This window comes from Podarcis cretensis, assembly GCF_951804945.1.
Source record: "Podarcis cretensis genome assembly, chromosome: 8".
NCBI lineage: Eukaryota > Metazoa > Chordata > Lepidosauria > Squamata > Lacertidae > Podarcis > Podarcis cretensis.
This window is the reverse complement of record NC_137177.1, coordinates 37,660,602-37,688,272: the sequence shown is the minus strand read 5'-3', so window position 1 is coordinate 37,688,272 and position 27,671 is coordinate 37,660,602. Positions and strand designations below refer to the sequence as shown.

The 27,671-nt window shown below is 46.3% G+C and overlaps 1 protein-coding gene and 1 long non-coding RNA gene across 2 annotated transcripts in view; one reads left to right on the top strand and one right to left on the bottom strand.

Moving 5' to 3' along the window:
• The window catches only part of CPNE2 (copine 2), a 90,828-nt gene extending 63,413 nt beyond the window's left edge, over nt 1-27,415 (bottom strand). The window contains exon 1 of the mRNA XM_079988416.1: nt 27,080-27,415. Within this exon, the coding sequence (XP_079844542.1) occupies nt 27,080-27,383 (304 nt within the window). The 5' untranslated portion in view covers nt 27,384-27,415. The remainder of the gene's footprint in view (nt 1-27,079) is intronic.
• On the top strand, nt 6,884-9,485 carry LOC307222924. Its single transcript, XR_013841909.1, has 2 exons — nt 6,884-9,101; nt 9,454-9,485. It is a non-coding gene; the product is annotated as an uncharacterized lncRNA (long non-coding RNA).
• Nucleotides 27,416-27,671: the final 256 nt, after the last annotated feature.

Here is a 27,671-nt window from a genome sequence, read left to right as displayed (position 1 = left end):
AGGAGAGGAGCCTTGCTGGTGCTATGACCACCCATGTAACATAGTGGCCAAACACGTGAGCTAAGTTCTGAGTTCAAATGTCATATTAATCCTGTGTACTCACTCCCTTGCAGATTCCCTCTTCTCAGCTTCAGCTGCCTTCCCCATTGCTTTTAGTTTTAACTTTGTTGTGTTTATGGTTAAGACTGCAACTTGTAACAACTTTATTCTTCCATCAAACTAACAGAGGTGTAGTTTTGGGTCTTTGCTTTATTTTCCTTACCACTGAAAGCTCGAATTAATATCGCTTATGCTTGGCATTTTCATTGTGTCCCCAATTTGGGTCATTGTGAAAATGATACTGAAGTTTTGTTTTTTCTATAATTTCAGAAATTCAACATGAAGTATAATAAAATACAAAATAAAATAAGGTGATGTGTCAAGATGCACATTGATGGAACTCATTTCCAAGTGGGGACCATAAGCCCCTTCAAACAAACATTTAAGACAGGTTGCTCCAAATTGGTTTCCCTTGGCAAGTATATTTCACTGCTGTTCATTGATCTAGCGATGAGTTATTTCATTCAGTACAATGATACGGTGCCAAGTTGGATGTTGCTATTTATTGCTAATACGTTTTGCTGCTATTTCACTGCTTTTTCTATTGCTCTTAATTCACACATTGCTCTTAATTCCCTATTTCATTGCTTCTCTTATTGCTTCTCTATTATTTTGAATATTTTTATTGGCTTGCTCTATTGCGATTTTTCTGTCTGCCTGATGGAATCTATATGACAGATGCAGAGTCTTCCAGGGGCCATGTGCCACTGGCAGGTGAGGTGAGAGAGAAACAGTGGCTGTTGCCAGAGTCAAAAGTGGCCAGAACAATGGGTGTGACTCTCACAATGACACAGGACGACAAATGTGGCCCTCTAAGCATCTATATCCAGCTCTCAGAACCTTCCCCAAGGCACCCCATCACTGGCTTCACACCTTCCTTGAGTGCTTTGTTCTAACTGGAACATGGCACTGAACTATGATAATGCCTCTAGTACACACACACACACACACACACACACACACACCAGGCTACGTGACCCTTTGGGTTCCTTCCAACTATACAATTCTATAATGCAGTGGAGATAAATGTGTGTAGATACAACTGGCTTTTGCAATGCAGCCAGCTGTACAAAGGTTATGTCCCATCCTTGGCTCCTTCTTGTGCCCAGAAGGTTCCTAATGCCTGGACTGAACAGACTTTCCCGCCCTGGCTGTGCAGCTATCTGGACAGACAAGTGACCAACCCCAACTGGCATGCTGCTTTCAACATCTCCGTCTCTGAAACAAGGGCCACCCAGGTGAACATCCTTGGAACTGCCACTCCCTCCAGCTCAAAACCTTCAGCATCCTCTGCCCAGTTCGGTGGACCGCATCTGCTTCCCTATGGGAGAGCATTAAAACCTGATTCACAGCCCTCTCTTATTTAATTCACAAAAGGCATGACTGCCCACGGATGACGGCTCTGCTGTCTCTTCCTGTGGGCAGCTGCTGACAGCTGTGCTCTTCATCCTGTTCAGGGTCAGCCATCTCTCCAAGCTCCCCCGGCCCCAGGCCCTTTCAGCTGCATTTCAATTTCTCCGCCAACAGAGATGTCACATCTTCTTGACAGTTTCAAGTCCTGGGCAGAAGGTGGCAGGCCAGCCATGTCCGTAAGAGAGGCAGAACAACATCAGCCAGGTTAGGAGGGAGGGCTCAATCTGCAGAAAGACGGCTTGCTCTACAGCCGCTGCTCCTGAATACAGAGGCATAGCAGCTGGCTGGGAAGAGCTCTGCACATGCTCAGGGGGCCCCTCTACTCCAAGTTGCTTGCAGATGCAGAGAGAATCAATGACACCAGCTACAGAAACAGAATCTCTCTAAGGAGTTTCCCCCCCAAAAGCCATGCTGGTTGGAGCAGATGGAAGCTGTAGTCCAAAACATCTGGAGGGCACCAGGTATTAGGGTGTGTTAATAATAATAATAATAATAATAATAATAATAATAATAATTTATTATTTATACCCCGCCCATCTGGCTGAGTTTCCCCAGCCACTCTGGGCGGCTTCCACAGAGACCAAAAATACACTAAAATGTCACACATTAAAAACTTCCCTGAACAGCGCTGCCTTAAGATGTCTTCTGAATGTCAGGTAGTTGTTTATCGCTTTGACATCCGGTGGGAGGGCATTCCACAGGGCGGGTGCCACTACCGAGAAGGCCCTCTGCCTGGTTCCCTGTAACTTGGCTTCTCACAGTGAGGGAACCACCAGAAGGCCCTCGAAGCTGGACCTCAGTGTCTGGGCAGAACGATGGGGGTGGAGACGCTCCTTCAGATATACATGCATACATTCCTATGCAGTTCCTATTTCCCGCAGTCTCCATTTTGCCCTGATTTTAAACTTTGAGGTGAAAAGTTGGGAGGGAAAATATAATAATAATAATAATAATAATAATAATAATAATAATAATTCCCTGCCCATCTGGCTAGGTTTCCTCAGCCACTCTGGGCAGCTTACAGCATATCTAAAAACATAATAAACACATCAAGCATTAAAAACCTCCAGATACAGGGCTACCTCCAGATGTCTTCTAAAAGTTGTGTAATTCTTAATCCCCTTGACACCTGAAGGGAGGGTGTGTGGAACATCTGACTTTTAGAAGACATCTGAAGTTTAGGGAAGTTTTTAATGACTGATGTTTTAATGTATTTTTAATATTTTGTTGGAAGCCACCCAGAGTGGCTGAGAAAACCTAGCCAGATGGGCAGGGTATAAATATTATTATTATTATTATTATTATTATTATTATTATTATTACTACTACTACTACTACTGGGAATTAAGAGTGTGTGGGTGCGCAAGCACGTATCGGGTGGTAGATGCATCCTGACTTTACTGAACATGCATCAAGGCCCGTGTACACAGATGAAAACTCTTGCTGCACACAAACATGTACCCCCTCCCAAATAAACTTTCTCTTTGAGTTGCAGCTGCAAATACAATCAGCTGCACCAACCAACCCAAGCATTTCACTAAATATTCTTTATTATTACTGGGGAAGGGGGAAATAGTGATTCATTTGCTAACATGCCCTGCTTTGGAAGCCAGTGCAAAACAAGGGCTTTTAGAGCAAATTACTTTTCAGGTAGCTTTGTTACTCCATTCGCTGCAGCAAAAACAACTAGAGTCTTTTGAATTTCTCTGAAGGACAGGCGGGAGAAATCTTGCAGCCCCTCGTGTGTCATGCTCAGGCAGTAATTGTAGTTGTTTAAATAAGGGTCAGGCTGTTAAAAAAATCTTTGTTGGCTTAGTTATAGATTAAGGGGTAGTCAATTACACTGAAATGAAACTGCGTGTTAAGAAAAACAATAGTTCTGAAAGACAAAAAAAGACATACAGTGGTACCTCCGGTTAAGAACTTAATTCGTTCTGGAGGTCCATTCTTAACCCGAAACTGTTCTTAACCTGAGGTACCATTTTAGCTAATGCGGCCTCCCACTGCTGCTGCGCCACCAGAGCACAATTTCTGTTCTTATCCTGAAGCAAAGTTCTTAACCTGAGGTACTATTTCTGGGTTAGCGGAGTCTGTAACCTGAAGCGTCTGTAACCCGACGTAGCACTGTACTTCGTTTTTGTAGGAAAGCATCCATACCTCATGTTCATCCCCGTCATGAAACCGAACCACAATTTCAAAAGGGTTTTGGGCAAAATAGGAGGAGTAGGAGAAAATCTATCATCCAAATGTTGCCCGAGCCACAGATTCCCTTCCAGGAGGTCTAAGAACAGTCAACTTTATTCCCAACTTTAACATGGAGTTAATACTATCCTGCCTTGCAGAACTGTCATAAAGATTAATAGCACAATCATATGCATGTTTGCTCTGAAGTGTGTCTTACTGCACAGAGTGGAGCTTATGCTTCAGTAAGTATTTAGGACTGTAGTTTAAGATCATGTGTGTTAAGTACTTTGAAACTGACTACATAAATACTAATATACATGAGACAGGTACTATCTCTGCTGTCTTTTCAGCACCTATTCAATACCTTCCTTTTTCAACAAACCTTTTGAAGGGAGATTTTTTTATTCTCACTTGTATCTGTATTGGATTTGAAATTGTTTTTATATCTGAAATTGTTATAATTGTTTTTATATATGATTTTTAATATCTGAAATTGTTTTATTTTTTTTGTTAAACTCCTTTGAGATGTTTCACAGGAAGCGATTCATATTATATAAAAATAATAAAACACTAGAAATTAAATGGTGACGATGACACTAATTTAAAAAACACCATTATCTAGTCACCCAGTGCTGCATTATCCTTTGATATTATTTTATAAACGTGCATACAGCTTTTTCAAGAAATATACTTCCTAAGCCAAATATACAGCATACAGTAAAATGCAATTAAAAGACTGCAAAACATATCAAAACTATATTGTAAAATGTTACTAGAAATCCAAAAGGAACAACCCCAATCTCACCTATAATAAACAAAACCAACTGGAAACTGAGGAGTTCTACAACTCTGATCCAATTACAGTGGTACCACCAGTTATGAACTTAATCCGTTCCGGAGGTCCATTTGTAACCCGAAACCGCTCATAACATGAGGTACGCTTTCACTAATGGCGCCTCCCACTGCTGCCACCGCGCGACTTCCACTCACATCCCAGGGCAAAGTTTGCAACAAGGGGCATCTACTTCCAGGTTAGCAGAGCTCGTAACTCACAGTGTTTGCAAGGAGGACAGTATGTAACACGAGCTTCCACTGTAGTTGCTAAAGGCAGTGTTAAAGAAGTAGGTCTTTAAGACCTGTTCAAAATCCACAAGTGATGGGGCTAGTCTGATGTCCTCTGGAATCGAATTTCACAACTCTGGGGCCACAGCTCACAAGGCCCTGTATAGACAGCAGTCACAATAGAAGAGCCTGACGGATCAGGTCAATGGCCCACCTGGTTCAGCATCATGTTCTCACACTGGCCAACCAGATCCCTGTGGGTTACCTGTGCCAAGGTTCACATTTGTAAGTATTTATATTTCCTGTTACATGACGGTTTCCAGTTACGTTTACAATTCCATTTTAACTTTGGGTGTTTATATTTTAATGTTTTAGTGGGATTGCTCTGATGGCGGATGTTTTATTTTAATGCCTGTGCTTTGGTAGGCCGATTCTTCATCTTAGCTGCTTGCATGAATTGGGTGTTTCCACATTAGTATAACTACAGCTCTGTTAGAGTAATGGACATCATTTTAATGATGCTATGGTTTCTATACTAGTAAACAAGCATTAAGCAGGAAACTACCCAGGAGGCTCAGAGCTATGCAGAACACTTAGGCTAAATGTGAGTGCCCAAGGAGGAGAGAGGGAGAGGTTGGAGGGAGGGGAATGGAAATCTATCACAACATAGGCCTCAGGCCCTATTATACCAATACCCAAGGCTTAATATCTTGAGCCTTAAGCTGTGAACATGCTATACCTTTAAAGCACATTCTTTCCCTCAAAGAATTCTGGGCACTGTAGTTTGTGAAGGGTTGCTGTGAATTGTAACTCTGTGAGGAGTAAACTATAGCAAACTTACTTTTAAAAGATATCTGACGGCAGCCTTGTTTAGGGAAGTTTTTAATGTTTGATGCTGTATTGTGTTTTTACTACTCAGTTGGAAGCTGCCCAGAGTGGCTGGGGAAACCCAGCTAGATGGGCGGGGTATAAATAAATTATTATTATTATTATTATTATTATTATTATTATTATTATACCTATAATTCTTTGAGGTACTTCAAATGTGCTTTAAAGGTGTATACAGTAGTACCTCAGGTTAAGAACTTAATTTGTTCTGGAGGTCTGTTCTTAACCTGAAACTGTACTTAACCTGAGGTACCACTACCACTTTAGCTAATGGGGCCTCCCGCTGCCACTGCACGATTTCTGGTTAGTGGAGTCTGTAACCTGAAGTGTCTGTAACCTGAGGTACCACTGTATATAAGCAGACATTATGGTTATTTCAGGTTAACTAATGTTTATTTGTTGCACTGCATACATGTTTTGAATTGTTATAATGCAAAATCAGTGGGGTGTGCATGTGGAGAATGCACTTCAAGATCTAGGGCATAGGCAGTCTTAGAGTCCAGCCTCACATTTTTCCATGCTGCAAGGTGTTTTGGTTTGTAAAGAGTGTGACTTGGAGCAAACATAAACTAGCTATATAGGGAAGTCTACAGGAAGGGGGAAAGTCCTGAGGTCATAGACTTCAGGGTTATTAACCATCCACTTCCCTCCAATTTAGATAAACCATCAGAACTCTGTTTTTACAGGCCTGTTAAAAAACCTTTAAAAAAGAGAGAGAGAATAAGTCCAGACTAGAATGAAGTGTTTCCACCTACCATTATTATTTTTTTAAATACACTTTTCAAGCAACCAAAGCCTTAAAATAAGCAGGCTTGTTCTATTTATATCATTTTCCCACACCAAAACCAAATTCACAATGGTTGTGTTGCCACCGGCCTTAGCTCTGAAGGGATAGACTAGGAGGGAAGAAAATGCAAGTTAGATTCAAAGGCCCATCCACTGGGGAAGAAAGAAGCTGAAGTAAATTAAACCTGTGTAAAGTTACGCCAGATCCAAACTCCGCTCAGGAGTGGGGCTACTGCTGGCTGAGATGGCCTAAGCCTGGCAGAGGGAAAACAACAACAACAATAATAATTTATTATTTATACCCTGCCCATCTGGCTGAGTTTCCCCAGCCACTCTGGGCAGCTTTCAACAGAATATTAAAATACAGTAATCTATTAAACATTAAAAGCATCCCTAAACAGGGCTGCTTTCAGATGTCTTCTAAAAGTCTGGTAGTTGTTTTTCTCTTTGACATCTGGTGGGAGGGCATTCCACAGGGCGGGTGCCACTACCGAGAAGGCCCTCTGCCTGGTTCCCTGTAACTTGGCTTATCACAGCGAGGGAACCGCCAGAAGGCCCTTGGCACTGGACCTCAGTGTCCGGGCAGAACGATGGGGGTGGAGGCGCTCCTTCAGGTATACTGAACCGAGGCAGTTTAGGGTTTTAAAGATCAGCACCAACAAGCCTTTAAAATAGTGTTTAAGTTAGAATCATGTAGAGTTGGCAGGAACCCCAACCCAGCTGCTGTGCAGGAATCACAGCTAAATAATGCCATTGGCACACCTGCACATTCTGAGCGTTTCTGTAAAAACAGATACTGACATCTTGGCATTTTAAAATCAAGCAGAGCACACAAGCTAGGATAAACCTTCAGGCCCTATGCTCTTGCATCAGGCATTGGACCTGCAAGATGTACACCTGAAACACTACCCCACCCCTTGCTCTTGGAAGCCTTATAAGAAGCTGCTGCAGGAAAGGGACTGTGAGCAACATCATGGGAGGGGTGTTCCTAGGGCCATGGTCAAACCGTGAAGCTCCCTTGTTATTTTTGCTAGAGGATGCTGCATGTTATTTATGTAATCTTGTTATATTTACAGCACTGAGATCTTTTTTGTGTGTGTACTATTAGATTTGCTATTAATTTGCAAATCTTATTATGAAACAGTTACTATGTTATTGTCCTGCTATTTTTGTGAAACTGTTGCTATGTTATTTTGCGGTGTTATTATGAAATTGCTTTCGTTTGCAATGTACTCCTTTTGTTTTAAGCTGCTTGGAGCACAATTTCTTTTCTGGAAAAGTGCTGTACAAATAAAATGAATGAATGGCTCAACCTGTATGTACCTGCAGGATCAAGTACAGACTGCAGACATTTAGACACTGGCTGCAGAGGAGGCACATCCATAGGCAGTTCACCCTTACACCAGGAGGGTGATAAGGTAGGCATGTGTCACTCCACAACAGCCCCATGAGTACTAGTGCAGGAAACTAGCAATGCAGCCTGAACTATAACACTGATTGCTCCCAAGCTAGGAGGCCAGTTCCAAATATGGCTGAAACGGAATGTTCACTGGCCTGGCCCAAAGTCATTTTTTCCAGTATGCAGGACGCAGATTCCTAGATCCCTTTCTCTTTCTTCATCTACACTGTTCCATGCTATTCTCGTTACATTTCCACTGCAATTCTGCACATTTCAGCAAGGTCTCCAGTGCCCACCAGACCCGTGGGTTTTGCACCAATACCCACACTCGTTCCTGCATCCATCTGCATTGGGTTTGCTCAGGGGTGCTCAAGGGGCACCCAGATTTCCAGGAGCAAGCCACAGGAAGCTTCTGCGCTGCTCCTTCATCATCTTTTTTTAACAACAAGGCAGAGTGTTTTCCCCATTCACAGCTTGACGGGTTCTCCAACTCGCACCTGGTTTTAATGACAGACTTGCAGCTTGCTGGTTTGCCCCTTGCCATTAGTCACGCACATGGCCCCAACCACCCCGCTGCTCTGATGGGAGAAAGATGAGCTCATTGTGTTACTTTATTTAATGTCCTTTCTCTGTAGGCACAATGAGCCAAACTCCAAGTTGCACAAGGCCACTAAGGCTTTAAGCCTTGCAGCATTCTCCAGGGCCAGGCATGGCAGGCCAAGAAGTTTCAAAAGCAGTTGGGCTCTGTTGTTTGTGGACGGGGGGCAGAGAGAGAGAAAGAGAGGTCAGCTTTCAATGTTTGATGTTTTATTGTGGTTTTAATATTCTGTTGGGAGCCACCCAGACTGGCTGGGGCAACCCAGTCAGAGGGGTGACATATATATAAGAAGATAATAATGATAATAAGAAGCCTCCCTGGGCCATACTAGCATGAGACCATCTTGCACAAGGAACAAAAACAGCCCCCTCCACAGGCAGCCCAGTGCTGCTATTTTTTTTTTACTTCATTTGTGTTATTTTTGAGTACTATGGAGAAATGCGACCAACCCCATCTGGAGTATATTCTCTGCAGCAACTGATTCAGTGACGCTTCACATGAAGGCCGGCTGTGGAAGTCTTGCTGGGTGCCTGCGAGTCCGCCAGGCACACTTAAAAATAGCTCTCTGGATGTACGCAGGGAAAACAGGAAGTGCAAAGTCAGACCATCTTCTCCATCAAACCCAGCAGTGCCTTCACCAGAAATAGGTGGGCCACATTTGTCCCTTGGGAAGTTTCTGGGGGCCACATGCTAGAGATGGGAAGGGCCAGAAGCAAAAACGCAGGGAGCAAAGTATAAATATTTTACCTTTGCACAGTAGGCTAATTTCAACACACATACACCCCTCTATCCTAGTGGGGTTAGTCTGTCAAACCAGGACCTGGAAGAGGCCAGGGTTCAAATCCCCACGCAGGCATGAAGCTCATTGGGTGACCTTGGGCCAGTCACTGTCTCTCAGCCTAACCTATTTTACAGGGTTGTTGTGAGGATAAAATGAGAGAGCAGAGGAACCATGTACGTCACCTTGGTCTCCTTGGAGGACAAAAAGGTGGAATATATGGTAAATGCAGTAAATAAATAACAGCATGTTCAGAGTCTGAGGACACAATACAGCCATGAGCTGGGTGGAGGCAAGGCAGGGGGTGTGGGTCAGGGTGGGTCTTCAGGACTGGATAGAAAAGGCCAGGAAAGCCACACACAGCCCCCCAGGCCTAAGGTTTCACACCTCAGATCCACACACTGCCTGGCAGAGGCTCTCCAGAGTCTCAATGTGCTGATCTATTCCTGCCATTCCCAAAGGGGGCAGTATCACACATGGCAGGGGGAATTACCTAGAGGGTGCTAAGAGGAAGGGAGGCACTAAAAGTGGTGCATTAAGACTGCTGCTAAGTGGCTTCAAGCCAGAAATTTGGAGACTGGCATCACTTCTTCAAGCCCAAACATCGCATGAAGTATTTACTTGAACAGTGAAGTGTATTTACTAAACATGGCATCTAAGGTTCTTGCTAAATGACTAGCAGACTTTGAAAAACTAGCATCACTGGATCAAGTTTATCAGTTTTGTTGGACTGATTGAATGAAATAATTTTAATTGGATTTTGAATAAATATTGTGAAATTAATTTTTGCTTCTTTTGAATTTTATTGTGCCATTATCTTCCTTAGTGGGTGGTGCAAACCGCAAGTGTGAATAATGTTTTTTATAGGGTGGTGTGGAAAGGTGATGAGTTTGTGGAATCAAGAAGGCAGGGGTGTGAAAAAGTTTAGGAACCACATTTCTATCCTGCCAATTTATAGTGGGACTTTCTGCATACAAACACCTGCTCTCCTACTGGACTCCCATCCCTCCTTATGAGTTACTTGTAGAATCAGGGAAGAATGGACCTTGCCTGGGATTTCAGCTCCACCCAAGGCATGACGGATAACAGCAACAACCGGGAAAAGATAGACATAACATTTTACAAGGACAGGAAGAAACACCACAGACAGAATAACTGCCACACACAGGAAGAACAAGGATATAGTCTGAGTGCTTCACTTGTAGTTCTATAAATCATTTAATGTGTCAACACAAATAGAAGTTATTAATATTGCAGTTGTTGTATAAGGGATTATTATTTTGACCAGAATGTAATTGAAATTAATAAGATTTTGGAATGCAGAAATAAAGAAAACCATCAAATCTAGCAAGCGGGTGGCCACGTAAATTATAAAATTCGGTATTTGAATGATTGGTATTAGCAATTGTATTATAATTTGGTATTGTTATAATGAGGCTATTATTGGATTGTAATTGAAAATTAATAAAAATTATTGTAAAAAGTAAGGACCTTGCCAATTTTGGTACTCTTCTTTTTCCAAGCTGACATTCAGTAACAACAATTCGCTATTAAATTTTTTTAATGAAAAGTCTTCTGTATTTTATTGATTTTTTTTTTGTATGCCATGTTGGCTAATGAAAACATTTTTGTAAGTAGTTTCTCCTAATAAAATGTTAATTTCACCAATAAATTAATTCTTCTGTACACTTTCCCCCTAACATATGCATTTGGGTTGTAGAAGTGCATTGCAAATTTAGATAAGCACAAATTGCAAAGGATGACAGTGTTCTCATAGAATTGTAGGAAACCAGCAAGCAGGATTCAAACACAAGAGCACTCTACCACAGAATCAGAATAGCAGAATCACAAAACCGTAGAGTTGGAAGGGAGTACGAGGATCATTTAGTCCTAACCCCTGCAGTGCAGGAATCTTTCACCCATTGTGGGGCTCAAACCCACGACTCTGAGATTAAGAGTCTCACCCGCTACTGACTGAGCTATCCCAGCTTACATAGCTTTCCAAAACAACCCCGGCTTTATTGTTTTGGAAAACACACATTTGCTAAATTCATCTTTAAATGGATACTAAATTGAATTTCTCCCTCATCCATAGTTCAGGCCAACAATATTCCCCCTACCCAGCAGCACCTGCCAGGTGGGGGGCCAACACCAAACATGTCCCAATTTTAAGGGCCTACAATCCTAACACAAAGGTGGCTTACTCATGGACTGCAGCTCTTATCAGCCTCAATGAGTATGGCCAATGGTCAGGGATGATGGGAGTTGTAGTCCAAAAACACATAGATGGATGCATGTTCCCCACTCTAGGTTTACAGCACAACTACGTACAGAACCCTGCGAGGGACAAAAAGGACTGAAGTTGTCAGGTGGCAAAGCATCCAGCTACCCTTCATATATTTTGGCTACAAAACTCCCAACAGCCTCAGCTTTGCCCGCTTGAAATGATGGGAGTTGCAGTCTAAAAGATCTGGAGGCACCTGGATAGGGAAGGTCTATTCTAGAGGAACCAATGGTTAGACTCCATGAGAAGAAGCTTCATATACATGAGAGGGGTTAAGTTCCTACCAGTGGAGATTCTCTAGCAAGAATGAATTGATGTCGGTCACTGACCAGAGTGGATTCTCTAGAACAGTGGTACCTTGGTTTACAACCATAATCCGTTCCAGAGGTTCGGTTGTAAACCAAAACAGGTTGTAACCAAAGACACGCTTTCGCCAATGGGGCCTCCCCCCAAAATGGGTTGTAATAAAGAAAAAAAGGGTTGTACAGTGGTACCTTGGGTTAAGTACTTAATTCGTTCCAGAGGTCCGTTCCTAACCTGAAACTGTTCTTAACCTGAAGCACCACTTTAGCTAATGGGGCCTCCTGCTGCTGCTGTGCCGCCGGAGCACGATTTCTGTTTTCATCCTGAAGCAAATTTCTTAACCCGAGGTACTATTTCTGGGTTAGCGGAGTCTGTAACCTGAAGCGTCTGTAACCCGAGGTACCACTGTAATCCAAAAAAAAGGGACACACACTTCTGGGATTGACATGGTTGTAATCCAAAACGGTTGTAATTCAAAGCGGCTGCAAACCAAGGTACCACTGTATCTTCCAGCAAAGATTTGTCATGTACAATGATATCAAGCAGGACTTTAGCCAGGGCCGTCTTACCCATAGGCACTAGGGGTGCGGGACACCCAGGCGTTGGGCTCTCAGGGGCACCAGGCCAAGAGTCTGGGGCCCAAGAGTTGAGTCCGGGGAAGAGCCCACCCATCAGTCGGAGCACCACAGTGGCCTCTTCTGCTGTGGACGGCTCTGCGCCTTGAGTTTGGGGGCGACCAAGCCAGCGAGATGCTGAGGTGGCCGGCCGGCCGGCTCCGCCCTCCTGCACGCCTGGGACTGGGCAACCTGGGGGGGGGGGGTGCCAGGCGGATCTTTACATCCCAGTGCCACACATACTTAAGACAGCCCTGGCTTTAGCAATGCTGTTTCAAAGGGAAGGTGCACAGTTCTCCAAAGCAGTTTTCAAAAGCATCTTAAATACCAAGCATTTTCCACACCATCATCACCAGTGATAAAAACAAAGATGCACCAACAAAAAATAACATCAAATTGCACAGCGGACTCACAGAAAAAGTTCCACAGTGTCCGCTTTGTAGAAAGACAAACCTGTAGACTTAACCAGGGATTTGAACTGAGTCCTTGGTGTCTGCCTCTGGATGGAAGATATAAGGTGGGTTTTTTTTTAAAAAAAAGAAGCCTGAGCTAGCGGGGGGGGGGGAGGTGGGCAGATCTGGAGACAGAGCAGAGAATCAAAGGGACTCCCAAGTACTCACCTTCAATCTCAATAGACTTCTGCAAGCTAAAGATGGAACACATCGTGATCTTACATGCGTCTGCAAGCGTGGGGATTCTTTCGGTCAGTTTACGCCGACAAAACGGAAAGAGAATCGGTGGAATGCAAGAGACACCAGGCCTGGCTAACACAAAGCTAAGGAGCCTGGCAGAAAGATAAGAGGAAGGAGACTCGCAGGACAATTCAAAAGGTGCAATTAAAAGAAAAGTGAGTCTCACTGAGTGGAAACGCTGAGTTGCAGAGCTCTAGTAGATAATCACCACTTGCGGGCGGGCAACACAGAGTTTCCAACTGTACTAATAACACACCGTAGGGTTAAAGACAGATTTTTGTGTTTTTTTTGGGGGGGGGGGGATATCCAGAAGTCATGTGCTCAGCTGGATCCAGCAGCAATGCAGGGAGGGGGTGCTGAGATTTACCTGCAACTACAGTACAATTGCATCTTATGCTCATTTAGCCTGTGTGATCTCAAACTTACGTGGTTGAAGGCTGGCCGGTTGAAAATGTACCACTTAAACATAGAAAGACAGAGAGCTTAAAAGCTCTCTTTGTGCCAGATCTTTTTAAGGTTTTTCAGTGCCGAGATTTTAAGCTCCCTGCCTTGCTTGTGGGGGGGGGGGGTAGGGGAACGAGGCCCACTCAGCATATGGGTCCTGGGAGTACAGGAGAGTTCTTTCTCTCTCCCTTACCTGCTAGCCATGAGGCTGTTGGATAGACACAATTTCCACGTAGACGGAGAACCCTTGGAACAGAACCCCAACATGAGATGCAACCGTAGTGCACTTGGGGCCAGTTCGCATGACCACCGGCAGGGTCAAATGGAAAGCGTTCCTTGGGCTGCACCACTTCAAGCTGCTGGAGAAGGGCTTGGAAGCAGGATTCCTGCAGGTCAGCGGAAATGAACTTTCCCCAGCCCAAGGAGCTGCATTCCTACCTGGGCAATTTTCAGAAGGCCATGGGCAAGTAGGGGGCAGAGCTAGAAGGAAAGGTGGGCAGAGCAACAAATGTTCCTTTTACCTCTACACACATGCCTGTCTTTATCCACCACCCATACAAGCAAGAGGCATGGTCAGAGTTCCAGGACACTTTCCAGCAGGATTTGAAATTCATCAAGCTCTAAATAGAGAGACCCCGGAGAGCCACATTGGCTTTTCCCTGCTGTAGGTGACCAATAGCTTCACCAACTTTGATAGACAATACCTTAAATACATGGATGCACAGGAGAGTACTTTCCCTTTGAAGTCTGTAAGAGCATCACCTTTGGGAAAGAAATTGTGCTTCTAATCAGAGATGCCTTGGGCACTGTCGCACAGTTAGGTAAAGGTAAAGGTACCCCTGCCCGTACGGGCCAGTCTTGACAGACTCTGGGGTTGTGCGCCCATCTCACTTAAGAGGCCAGGGGCCAGCGCTGTCCGGAGACACTTCCGGGTCACGTGGCCAGCGTGACATCGCTGCTCTGGCCAGAGCCAGAGCCAGAGCCAGAGCCGCACACGGAAACGCCGTTTACCTTCCCGCTGGTAAGCGGTCCCTATTTATCTACTTGCACCCGGAGGTGCTTTCGAACTGCTAGGTTGGCAGGCGCTGGGACTGAGCAGCGGGAGCGCATCCCACCGCAGGGATTCGAACCGCCGACCTTTCGATCGGCAAGCCCTAGGCGCTGAGGCTTTAACCCACAGCGCCACCTGCGTCCCATGTCGCACAGTTAGGACTGTGCTATATTCAGCTGCCTGGGTTAATATACAAACCTCTGTCAAAGTTTGTATCTTAGTGCCGTAAAGAAAAAAACCCACATGCACACAAAATAAAAAAGGACAAATGAGGACAGAGATTTGTATAAAATTTGCATAAGCTGATTCATATATGTGTAGAACCAAATTTAGAAACAATTGCTATAATTACAGGGCATCTCAGGATCGTATGGGAGGCTGCAACCAGGTGACCTGTGGGTCTGCTCACTGGGTGCTGGTGAAAACTTCAAGGCTCCCACCTACCTTCCCATGGTTTTTTTATCTTTAACTTAGACTAAGACACTCATCTGACAATATATTTTAGAACAGCATGTCCTGCTCACCCAGCTTGAACAAGGAGTGCAAGAAAAGGCACTGGCAACCCTCCAAATTAAAAATGAGGGGGTGTTCTCAACTATGTTTTACTCAGAGTAGACCTGATGAATTTATTATGGCTAAGTTAGGTCCATTAAAGTCTACACAGTGCAGAGATAAAACTATGGCACTTGCTCCCAAAGGAGGCAGCGATGGCCACCAACCTAGACAACTTCAAAACAGGATTAGACAAATTCACAGAGGAGAAGGCCGTCAATGACTACAGTGGTATCTCGGGTTACATACACTTCAGGTTACAGACTCCACTAACCCAGAAATAGTACCTCGGGTTAAGAACTTTGCTTCAGGATGAGAACAAAAATCGTGCTCCAGCGGCACAGTGGCAGCAGCAGGCCCCATTAGCTAAAGTGGTGCTTCAGGTTAAGAACAGTTTCAGGTTAAGAACGGACCTCCAGAACGAATTAAGTACTTAACCCGAGGTACCACTGTACTAACTAGACAGAGGCAGGAGTGCTTCTGATTAATAGTTGCTGGAAGCCGCAAGAGGGGAGTCCTCTTGTGGACAAACCCTGCTTGCTGGTTTCCCAGAAGTATCTGGGTGGCCCCAGTGAGAAATTGACTCGATGGGCCACTGACCTGATCCAGCAGGCTCTTCTTGTGTTAATTTCAAGAGGTCTGGAGAGAGAATTTGACAAATGGGGAGCTACCACTGAAAAGGCCTCACTCTCACATCACACACCCACCCACACCCATACCTCCGTTGGATGGGGCACATGAGGAACGGCCATAGATGAAGGTTATGAAGCACGTATCCATCTATACCACCTTCCAGGGTATAAAACACATAAGCCTAAGGCACACCCTGTAGGAAATGACAGCTTCCTGTTATGTCTGAACTCATCCAGAACCTCTGACCATTTCCCATCCCCCGCATGCCATGCTTACAAGCACTTTTGCAAATTCTCTCACTCAATTTAATATACCACAAGGGAGACAGGTGCTTTCTGCAGTGAGAAGCAACAGCTAGTAAGAGTTTTCCTGGCTCCACTGCCAGCTCACACAAGCCAGCCGCATGTGGACTGCCCTGTTGCTAATTCCTATCTGTGTGCTGGAGAGTTTATTCACAGTTGGGAATAAGGAACTTGCTCATCTAAGAGAAGTGAATCTCTTCTCAGCAGAGAGAGGTGCATTGAGCACACTTACTCGCCTCCATAGAGATGCTTCCTTTAGCAAAGGTCAGGCAGAGATGATTCGCTAAGGCAAAGATGAGATGCTACATGCAGAGTGGTAACTATTTATAGAGGGTAGCAAGCACAGTCTTGTGGCGGCAAAAAAGCCCGGTAGATTTGTTCTGGCATGGGCCTGAGGAAGTGGCCTCTAGCCCAGAAAAGGTTATGCCACAATAAATCTCTTGATCTTTAAAGGCCGAAAAGACACTTGGTTGTTTTTTATGAAGATCAAAGGGTTGCCGCCTACATCATTGTGTCAAAAGTTTGTGCTTCCCACCCCCAATTCCAAACGGCAACCGGTGATGTGGAGTAAAGGAGCTGCAATGACATCACAGCATGCATTCAAACTGGCTGGACATTTCCACAAGGCAGGGGAGGTAGGAAGGAAGGGACGCAGGGCTGATTGCTTTAGTATCAGGAGCTGAGGAGGATCAGGTTCAGAATGAATCTCTCCCCCAGGTATAAATGAAGATGGTTAAATTAAATGGGGATGGAGGAGAACTAGGCGTTTTGGCTACAGGCGCATGGGACAGCAATCGAGAGAGATGGTGTACAAGTGTTTATACACCAATGCTAGACAATATGGCGAACTGGAGTGCTTTGACTCAAGAGGATGGCATTGATACAGGGAGCATAGTGGAATACTGGTGGAATGGAGAAACCCAGTGGGACACTGTGATCTCTATAGGAAGGACCTCACACCTCTGATTCCCACAATTAATGCCACTTGCCGATCTCACTGGCAGCTGCAGGTAACCTCCAGAGGTCATTGATCAAGCTGCAGTTGAGAAGAGCTGAAAGTGCCACTTCAAGTTTTACTAGAGGGCACAGAATCAGAATCATGGAGCATCTGCCTCAGTTGTTGACCATGACCCAACCACCAGTCAAGTGGTGAAGAGCTGACGGGTCACACTTAGTTACTGAGCAAAAGATACCTGTGAAGCTCCCTAGTTCTTGGAAGATGGAGCCTTCGCTATCACTGCTTGTGAGAACCCCTGGCAGATGGCCACGCAACCCCTGCTTAAAAGCCTCAAATGAAGGAGACTCCACCACCTTCCGAGGCAGTCCAGTCCACAAACAGCTCTTAGCCTCAGAAAGTTCTTCCTAACCTTTAGTTGTTCTCTCCTATCTTGTCATTGGAGGCCACTGGTTCAGGTCCTCCCCAGCAGAAAACAAGCTTGCTTCACACGGTCTGTACAAAAGGGTCTGAGAACAGGAAAAAGAGAGCCCAGCTCATGAAAGCCAGACCAAAGTGAAGAGCTTCAAGTTGTTTCTTAAAGGGATCCATTAAAAAAAGCATCTCCCTCGATTTTCACCCCATCGTCAGCAGGCGATTGGAGCGCGGACGGGAATCTCGTTCTACGGGGATGCTTCTTGGACCGCTCCTTTCCACCTTGCCATTATGCAAGGCAGCAAGCCAAACAAAGCTAATGAGTAAAGCTAATTAAGAACAGCCTCAATCTAAAGCAAGGAGGGAACCCAGCAAAGGCCTTAAGAAGCCCACTTCACAAAACTGCAACAAGGCGCTGCCATAGGGCGGATGCCCAGAGTGAATTTGATGCTCGTTTGGTCAAGGTGAAAAGTGCTGGTGCCAAGGGCTGGCATGCTCAGGCATCTGTCAATGGGCCAGCAGAGGGGCCCATTGACCTAAGCCCCCTGGACCAGCTTCTCCTCCTCCTCCCCTTCAAGACTGCAACCTTCTCCCTCTGGCCCAGAAGGGAAGAGCAAGAAAACAGCAGCAGGAGTGTCAAGAAAGAGGGGCAGGCTCACCGTCTGCTTCTTCCTTGGCTCTGCCTAGCAAGCAACAGCTGGCACCAATGGCGGTGGAAGGAATCCTTTGAGGGCACCCTGCCAAAGATCCCCTGGAGCCAGCATTGAAGACAAAAGAGCTCCAGGTCTACTATAGAGCCAGGACTGGGGTCAGGACTTGCATAGGGCAAAGGGACCTCTAGCCCTCCGCATGTTGCTGGAGGACTACAACTCCCATCATCCCTGAGTCCACTGGCCATGCTTGTGGGGCTGATGGGAGTTGGGAACCCAATAGCATTTGATGAGCACCAGCTCCCCACCCCAATGGGCTAGAACACCGCAGGAGGGCCAGGGAGACCTGGCTCCAAATTTATACTCTGCCATGATGCTCACTAGGTGATTTTGGTCTCAGCCTAACCAACCACCCAGGGATGTTGGGAGGGGAAAGAATGAAGTGGGGGGGGGGGCAGGCTGCCACAAGCTGCTTGGAGGAAAGATGGTGACACCATTCATATGTGCAAATACATGAAAAATAAATAAAAATAAATATTTTACCTGTGTCATATATTTAGCCATTCTGCATCTTGTTTGTTGGCTTGATGCCAAAACATTGATAAGATACAATGGATATACCAAAGTTACACACTGAAAAGGAAGATCAAGCAGCCAGACCTCCTGGAAGAGGGGTCAACCTTCGATGTTCCCGTCCACAAGGCAGTTTGTGGCAGATGGGACCAGAGAAAGTGGGAAAAGGACACTGACCAGCCAGAGCAGGCTCCAGTCTCTTATTGATGTACGCATTACAGAGATTGTATGTGTATACACAAACAAACACACAAGCACAAACACACACAACATACAAACCCTGGACCCAGCAAATCTAAGAGATTGCCTCCATCGTTATGTCAGCTCATGACAGTGGAGATTAAGAGACCGCTCCTGGTCATGATTGTAACTGGTGCTTCAAACCAGGGCCTCAAGGGGATACAGGAGGGCATTACCTGGAAACTCATTGAAGCACAAGTTCTAGAAGGATGTTTACTTGGGCCACTCCCTGTGAACATACAGTGCATGGAGAGGACAAGAGAACCACCTCCCCCAGCCTCTATGAGCCCTACCTCCGAGATCTTCGCATTCAGTGAGACAGGTGAAAGGCGGAATCTACACATACAGGCTCTGCGCGATCCCAGAGTCCCCATTCTTTTGGAGATCCAGTGCACAAGAGGGTCCTGTCACAAGCAACATGCAGATGATGGGGACAGCCCATGCGAGGCTTTGAGGCAGGAGAGTCAGATGGGAGAGTCTTGCAGCAGCAGAATGAATGTTACCACTGCAGACTGGGAAATACAGTTCTCCGATGCTTAAAACAAAACAAAAAATCAGCCATGATTCCCTGAAAGTAAAATAGGGGGGGGGGGGGATCCATCCCAGACCTTTGTTGCACTATTTTCTATTTGCAAGGAGTTTGGAGGGTTTGTTTGTTTTTTAGCAGACTAGGAAGGAGGTCTTTGTTTTGGACCTGTGGCACAGGGGTGATATTCACAGAGGGGTGTTCACCGATAGTGCTTTAAAAATGTGACCCCCCCTGCTCATCTGCATTCTGAGGTGGTGCAGTCCAGTGTCAAGTGGTGCGGTCAGGACTCTGCCGGCTTATTCCAAAGCATGCCTTGAACAAGGACAGGATTCTTCCAGAAACAAAGCAAACTTTGACCACAATTCATACTGACTTTTGGTGGCCATGGAAAAAGCAAGCTGGGTTTAAGCAAGGCAATATGGAGTTTTGCAGCAAACGTGTTATCTGCTATGAGCCAATGGGGTGGACCGCAAAATGAAGAGGATGCATGACGATTTATCAAACTTATTGCTATTCCCATCCCTGGAACCTCAAGAAAGATGCCAATGCATTTTAAAATGTATTAAAATATTAACATACAACTAAAATAAATCCTGCTCAGAGCTTAAATGCACAGCCAGGCCTGTCAAACAGCTCAGATTAGTGGGGGGGGGGCAGGAAAAAAGTGTCCTGGCATGGCTCATCTACTCTGATAAAAAGTCTTCTTGAACCTTAAATAATCATTTTAAAATGACTACTAAAGCGCTGCTAATGCTACCAGCCACCCTGGAAGTGAGTTCCAGTTGCCTACACTTTTCAATGAATGAAAGAGACCAAAGTTCTCTTAACAAAGAGTAAATTATCCAAGGCCACATTTACACCATACATTTAAAGAACCACGATGCCACTTGAAACCATCAAAGACTTTCCCCCAAAGAATTCTGAGAGATGTAGTTTGTTAACGGCACTGAGAGTTGTCAGGAGATCCCTATTCCCCTCCCACAGCTGCAATTCCCAATGTTCCCTGGAAGAGGAATGGGCAGTTAAACCACTCTGGGCCTGTCCCCTCGCCAGCACTCTCCTTGCTGGAGTCAGATTCGGCTGCCAGTCTTGGTTGGCTTCTGTGCCTGGAACTGAGAAGGCGCCATCTTGTCTTTCCAGAACATGGGATAATCCTAAATAATGGATCAACTACAGGAAGGGCTGTAGCTCAATGGCAGAGCCTCAGCCTTGCATGCAGAAGGTCCTGGCAGGTAGTGTTGGGAGAGATTCCTGCCAGAGACCCTGAAGAGTCACTGCCAATACTGACTTGGACAATCAATGGTCTAGCACAGAAGGCAGTATCCGATGCGCCATCCTCTTCCCCAGAATTGGTATCCAGATCTCTATGGTGCCATTTTATCCCTCCAACAAGGTTTTTTTCTGCAAGGCGCTTTTGATCCTTACTTGAAAAGACCCCCCAGGAATGGAAGTATAACCCATTATGTCTGACTAGCAATACATGATTGGCCGTGCTGAAAGACACCCCCCTCCAACATGGCACCACTGTTCTCACGCAGCTCACAACATCGTTTGGCAGTGGCAATCAGCTGTACCTTTGTGTATCCTCTAATACTCAATGGGCATCAATGAATGAAACATACACAAGCACGCCCACTTCGCTCTCCTGTGGCAGCAGGCAACCTTTATAATTACAGCCGTGAGTGCAAAATCCAATCCAGCTCACAAACAAATCCAATTCCAACATTAAGAACATAGCCTATGGCTTGAGGAGAGAGGGCAGTGCTGCATCACACGAGGCAGCCAAAGAAAGGGAAGGGGAAACCATCCTGTGTTTTCAACATGGGTCTCCCCTATAATGATTGAGAGTCACGTGGGTGCCTGACAACATGCCTCAGGCACATCCAGGAGCCTCAGCCAAATCTACACCATCCATGCATGTCCCTGGGAGTGCAAGCAAAGCTTCTTACTGGCATCACACAGTGATGGAAGAAGCCTTTCCTGCTAGATTTCTGCTTGCAGGGCCATGTTTAACAGCCTGCCAGTAAAAAAAGAAGGCAGCAAACATGTGCCCAGCCCGGTCAGTCCCCAGGAGAGAGAGCTTCTGTCCAACTGAGTTGTCTTGCAGCACTTGGGCATAAGAGGTTGGTATGCAGATCTGAGGTGAGGCCTTTCTCTCTGTTCAACAGATCCATTTGCTAGAAAGGTGTTACGCCTTCCTGACCCACATTATTGCCAAATAAGCTGAAGACTATTTCCTGCTGGGAAATGATTGTTTGTTTACACACAGCAGGCTGTGTTCCGCTTAGTTTGAGAGCTTTTGCTATTAGCTCCGCCCCCAGCTCAAGCTCCACCCCCTCAGCCACCAAGCACAGACAGACCCACCTAGCTGTATTTCACCTGTCTCATGGTCTGAGCCTTAGAGGCTCTAGCAACCTTTATCAGACATCATTTAATAAGGATTCATCTTTTGCGCCTTGGCAAACATCTCAGGTTCAGTGGCAGGGCACCTGCTTGGCATGCAAAGGTCCCAGAGTCAATCCTCAGGGTCTCTAGTTAAAAGGATCAGAGGGCGGGAGAGGCTCTCCTCTTTGACCAGCCCTCAAAAGCTTCTGCCAGGTTGGAGGGATAAGCAGCCTGACAACTTCTGACATTTGGAAGAAGTCTGCTTACTGCTGTAAAAAGATAACAACAACAACCTCACCCACAAGAATTGAGGGCAACCAGCCAAAAACAGCTTTTAAAAGTGGAGAGCTTACTCATTCTCGAAAGACAGAGAGCACAGTGGAGGAACCGGGAACTACCAGTTGCTCCAAGGCCTTTTGCACTGCATTCTGAATGCATTCCTAATGCAACCACAGAAGCCCAGAAGTTCCAGAGGAGCGAGCTGTAGTTCTGAGTTGGTTTGGAGCCTGTCATACCCCTACCAGATCTCTCAGGGGCCAAGAGAATCTTGAGCATATAACAACTTTTATAGCCTCCCCAAAACATGGAAGCAACAGAATGTCAGATCTGCCCAAACATCGTCTCAATAAACACACGAGACATAACTGGCTGTGTTCTTAGATATCAAATTTCAACAGAAGTAATTCATAAAGTTCAACAAACAAACAAAGCAGAAGACCCAGTGGATCAGATCATTCTCTAGTCAGTTCATGCATAAGGTCCATCTGTGTAATGGGGTCTATTCCACCTGTCTGTTCATAAAGTCCAAACAACCCACATGAAAGTTTGTTACAGTTCCACAAAATCCTTTCACAGAGTCTACTGATTGGGTTACAGGTGTTGGCAATCCACAGATACAGAATATCTTTCTTAAAGTGACCCATATGGCACAGCAAAAATAAAACAAATTTAATCCATGTTCAGATGATATGCATATATACATTAATACAAACTCATACATTAATGTAAACAATTTTTGGATCTAAAGTTAATAGCAACCCACAGATGCACAATTAAGTACTCAAAATAATCCACTTGGCTCACAGAGGTGAAACAAACTGAGTCTATGCTCAGGTGTTTTGTGAATTTGTGCAAGCCACAGAAGCTGGTAGAGATCAAGTGCATTCTGACAGGGAGGATGGAATCTGATTTGAATGGAGGCATGAAAAAGAAAAAGGAACAGGCAGCTCAACTGTAAGCAATGAACTTTCTCTATACAGCTACATTTTCAGAGATCCAGCCACTTATCTTGGGGAAGTGCCAATATATTGTTCAGATAACTGCTGCAGAGAGCGAGTCACCATCTATTCAATAGCAGGAGAGAGAGAGAGGGGGAGAGAGAGAGTGAAACAAGTAGGACACAGTAATTACAGCAATTTTCCAGAACCAAATGCAAAATTGGGATGGATTAATGGGGTTACGAGATCTCATTTAGACCCTGATTCGATAGCGCAAGTGCCACTGAGTTGCACCAGGGCATAACCTGCTGCAAACAAAGCCAGCCTCCATTTCCTTGCTATGGCCTTTGCGAAGGTTGAAAGGAGATTCCCACACACACACACACCCAGAACAGGTTAAGATGGGAACTTGAGTTTATACAGGCAAAACATCAATGCAGTATCAGGCAGAGCTTAACAAGAAGAACAAAGCAGGGGGAGTTCTCACAGAGGAGAACAGTGTGTGTGTGGACTTCCCAGAATCAAGCCAACTGCCAAGGAAGACTGGGACCACAACCTCTGCAACAGCATGTCCCAACCTCTGATAGCTATGGTTCACCTTCATGTTTCCAAAGGTGTAAGTCACAGGTCCTCTGAGAAGCCATCAGGGAAGGTGGTAGAGCATCTGTTCTGCAGGCAGAAGGCTCAATCCCTGGCTACCACTCTGGCTTCAAACTCTGAAACCAGTGCAGACAAGTGCAATGAACTGCCTTGGTATGTGGCGGCTCTGTATGCTCAGAGGAGTCCCATGCTATTGTGCTTCTGTTGGGACTGCTGATTTGGCTGGGCCTCTTCATTTAAAGGAGACAAGCCCCAAACAGGAGTTCATGCAGCGACACACACAGAAAAAACCTCTTCCGAGATGCAGCAAAACTACCAGGGCAATGTCTTATGCAGAAATGCAGTGGCAATCCTCATTTATGGATGAACTCTTTGGAGTTCACTGGAGTTTCACCTACTGTACCAAAGCACATGGGCAGCTCTTCCAAGGCACACAGGTTGGATATTATTGGCTGAGAACAGCCTTCCCAAGTCTGGTGCCCTCTGGGTGTTTGCGACTAAAACTCCCGTCAGCCCAGGCCAGCACGCCATAGGATAATGGGGATATGGGACTGTTCTTAAGTGTTTTTGGGTGCTCTTAATGGTTTGAAATTTCTTTTTGTTGCTTTAAATATTTCAAGTTGTTTTCATTTTATATTTAATTCCATCTTTTTGCCACCCTGGGCTCCTTTAGTAGTTAGGGTGGGACAAACATTCCACGTACATTTGGAAAGGTCCCTAAGCATTATCTAGCCCAATTCCCTGCAAGGCAGGAATCACAACTAAAGCATCCCTGACAGAGGCGCATCCCAACCTCTGTTGAAAAACCTCCAATGGAGAAGAGTCCACCACCTTTGGAGGGAGTCTGCTCCACTGTCAAACAGCTCTTACTGCCAGAAAGTTCTTCCTAATAATTCAGTTAACTAATTAATTAAAACGGAACACCATTTATCTTTATACACTATGATATTTTTCCCCCTCCTCTCATGTAGACCTCCTCTCCCTGCTTTTGTTTATTTGTGGTACTGTTTCTACACTCCCCTGCCACCCCAATCTTTCCCCCTTTTTAAAGGAATATATTTCGCTCTTCATAAGAACCTACAAAAAGAGACTTGCCGGGTCAGGACACAGGAGTCTCTTCTCACCCAGCATCTGTTCTCACTGTGGCCCACCAGACACCTGTGCAAAGCTCCCCGATTGGGACATTTTGGGATGTACAGAGTTGCTATATTTGCTATCGTACCATTGAAAAATAATAATAATAGACCTTCAATAATAAACCTCCAGCGAAGGAAAAGATGAAGTAGTGCTCTAAGGAGATGAATTAGAACACTTTCACACAAGCAAGTAACAACTGCAGCCATTGGGAGGTTGAAATGTGTGATTTAACACTAGTTTCCATTTATATTTCGGCTGCAGTTACTCAATGAAGCAGTGAACACTGAATTGTATATTCCTTATTTTAAAAGAGCTATCTTGCCTTATGTAAGCCACTTTATATAATTTTTTTTACCCCACAATGCAAAGTCTCTCTAAAGTTAGTTTTCAAACCCCCAATACTACAAAACCAAAGAGCAATGGGCAACAGCAGATATAGTTCTAAATATTGACAACCACCTGCTGGCACAGGTGTGGGGAGTATCTTTTTTTTTTTAAGGGGGGAATCACAAGTGGCCCTGGTGACTATATCCCATAGACAGGACACCATACCAATAAAAGCCCACTGAAAACCCAGTGGAAGAGGGGCCCCAGGCCAGCTGCCGTTGTTCTTGTAGTGAGAGGGCCTAGGGAAGTGGAGGAAAAGTGCATTTTAGGGTTGCCCAACAACCTTTTTGGGTTAGGCCAGAGGTGGGGAACCTGCGGTCCTTTGGGTGCTGTTGGACTACAATTCCCATAATCTCTGACCACTGGTGATGCTGGCTACAGGGACTGATGTGAGTTGTAGTTGAAAACATGCAGAGAAAACTAGATGGGGGCAGACTGATTGGAGACCTGTTAACAGGTGTGAACGAGCAAACTGTGCACAGGTGCTTCAGGGTGCCACAACATCAGGTCGTAAAGTGGGAAGGGGCAAACCTGTGGCCTTCCATGCACTGTTGGAACCAAATCCTATCATCCCTAACAACAGGCCATCCTGCGTGGGGATGATAGGAGTCCAGCGACAACGCCTGAAGCCATAGGCTTGGGTTAGACTGAGCTTCAACCCTGGAAAGAAAGAAAATACCGTATTTTTTGCCCCATAGGACGCACTTTTCCCCCTCCAAAAATGAAGGGGAAATGTGTGTGCGTCTTATGGGGCGAATGCAGGCTGAAGCCTGGAGAGCGAGAGGGGTCGGTGCTTCCCCCGCCCCAGCCCTGTGCCGGGGGGGGGGGAATAATTTTTTTTCTTTAATTCCCCCCCAAAAAACTAGGTGCGCCCTATGGGCCAGTGTGCCCTATGGGGCGAAAAATACGGTACTAGGGGCTGGTGGTCCCCACATCCGGGACATTGCGGGGTGCTCCTGCATTCTGGCAGCAACACTGAAACTGTTTGAGAGTGGGCAATTGCTTCTGGGAGTTTTTAATTGCTTTTTAGAAGGCTGTTTTTAACTGCTGTAATTAATTAGTACTGTAACTAAGTGGCATACAAATTATTGAAATATTTTTCTTCGAAGTATTTATTGCATTTCTATCCTGCCTTTCGTTTCCCCAAGACACTGCAGCCTTCCACAGTCTGCCAAGAGAGCACCCCCTTCCCTGCAAAAATAAACCCACCAACCAGATGTGCTTGAGAAGGGGAGGGGGGGTCACCCAAAATCCCACTTTAAAAATGGCAGATGCCAGCTCCTCAGTCTGCTTGCTTCTCTTTAACCTGGAAGCCCATTCCCCCTGACCCCAGCGATGTGTGGGCTGGCTGTGTTTAAGGCACTCTGCACTCACACAGAAATACCCTTTTTGGGATTCCTGCCTCCTTGTCTCCAAAGTGTCTCTGCTCCAGGGTTCTGCTTCGTTGTCTCCAACGTTTGTCTCCCATTTTTCAGCCATTCTCATCAGCATCCCCCAAGGCAGAAGCACGCAGAACTGCAGGCTCACCCCGAACCAAAACAGGCGGCTCTCGAGTCTCGGCGCACACGCAACCCGTTCTTCAGAAAATAAACGAGCCCAGTAAGCTGTGTTTTAAAACACTGGCCTTGGAAACACGAGACCAACAGGTGGGGGCAAACTTGTGTTCGCCGAACACGTGTGTCAGCTAGGTATGGAATGGGGAGGGGGCTCCACGAGCGCCCGTTCTGTGGCAAACTCGCGTCTGATACGGCGGCACGTGTGAACAGAACTCCCAGAAGCAAAAAGAGGCAGCCTGCAAGCTGGAACGCGCGCGCGCAAAATCCAAGCCTTGGGAAGGGATCCCGGCGCAATGGCACAGGGAGGGGGTCCCCAGTCCCACACGCACCCCTCGTCCCTCGCCTCGTACTCACCGCTCGGGCGCTCCTCACCGCGGGCAGGGCGAGCCCAAGCGGCCGTTTGCCTCGGCGCAGGGAGCCGAGCGCGCTTCAGCGGAGTCTCCCGACGGAGAGCAGCGCCGCTGCCCGGCAGATCGCTCCCTCGCCCGCTGCCTGTCGTCTTCTCCGAGCGCCAACCACCAGCAGCAACAGCGGAATCGGCGGCTCCTCCCAGCTGGGCTCCCGCCTCGCCCAGCCTCGCCTGGGCGGAGGAGCCCTCGGGAAAGAGCCGTCGGCGAGCAGCAACAGCGGGAGGAGGTGGAGGCGCGTCCCTGTGCATGCGCTGCGCTCCGGCCAGCCCCGAGTGCGTCGACGGCGCCCACCCGGAAAGCAGGCGGGCGGGCGGGCGAGCAAGGGGCGGGCTGGCGGGCGGGCGGGAGCTCGGCCCCTCCCGGGGGGCGGAGGCGCCAAAATCTCCGGAATCTCGGGCCGCCCGTCCCGCCTCCCTCCGCCGCTCGGGATACTCCCCTTCTGCGCCGATCAAGGCCCCAGGCAGGCAGCCCCTCGGGGCGGCGCAAGGAAAGCTCGTAGTCACCAGCCGGAGCCCGACTGGAACGGGACTCGGAAG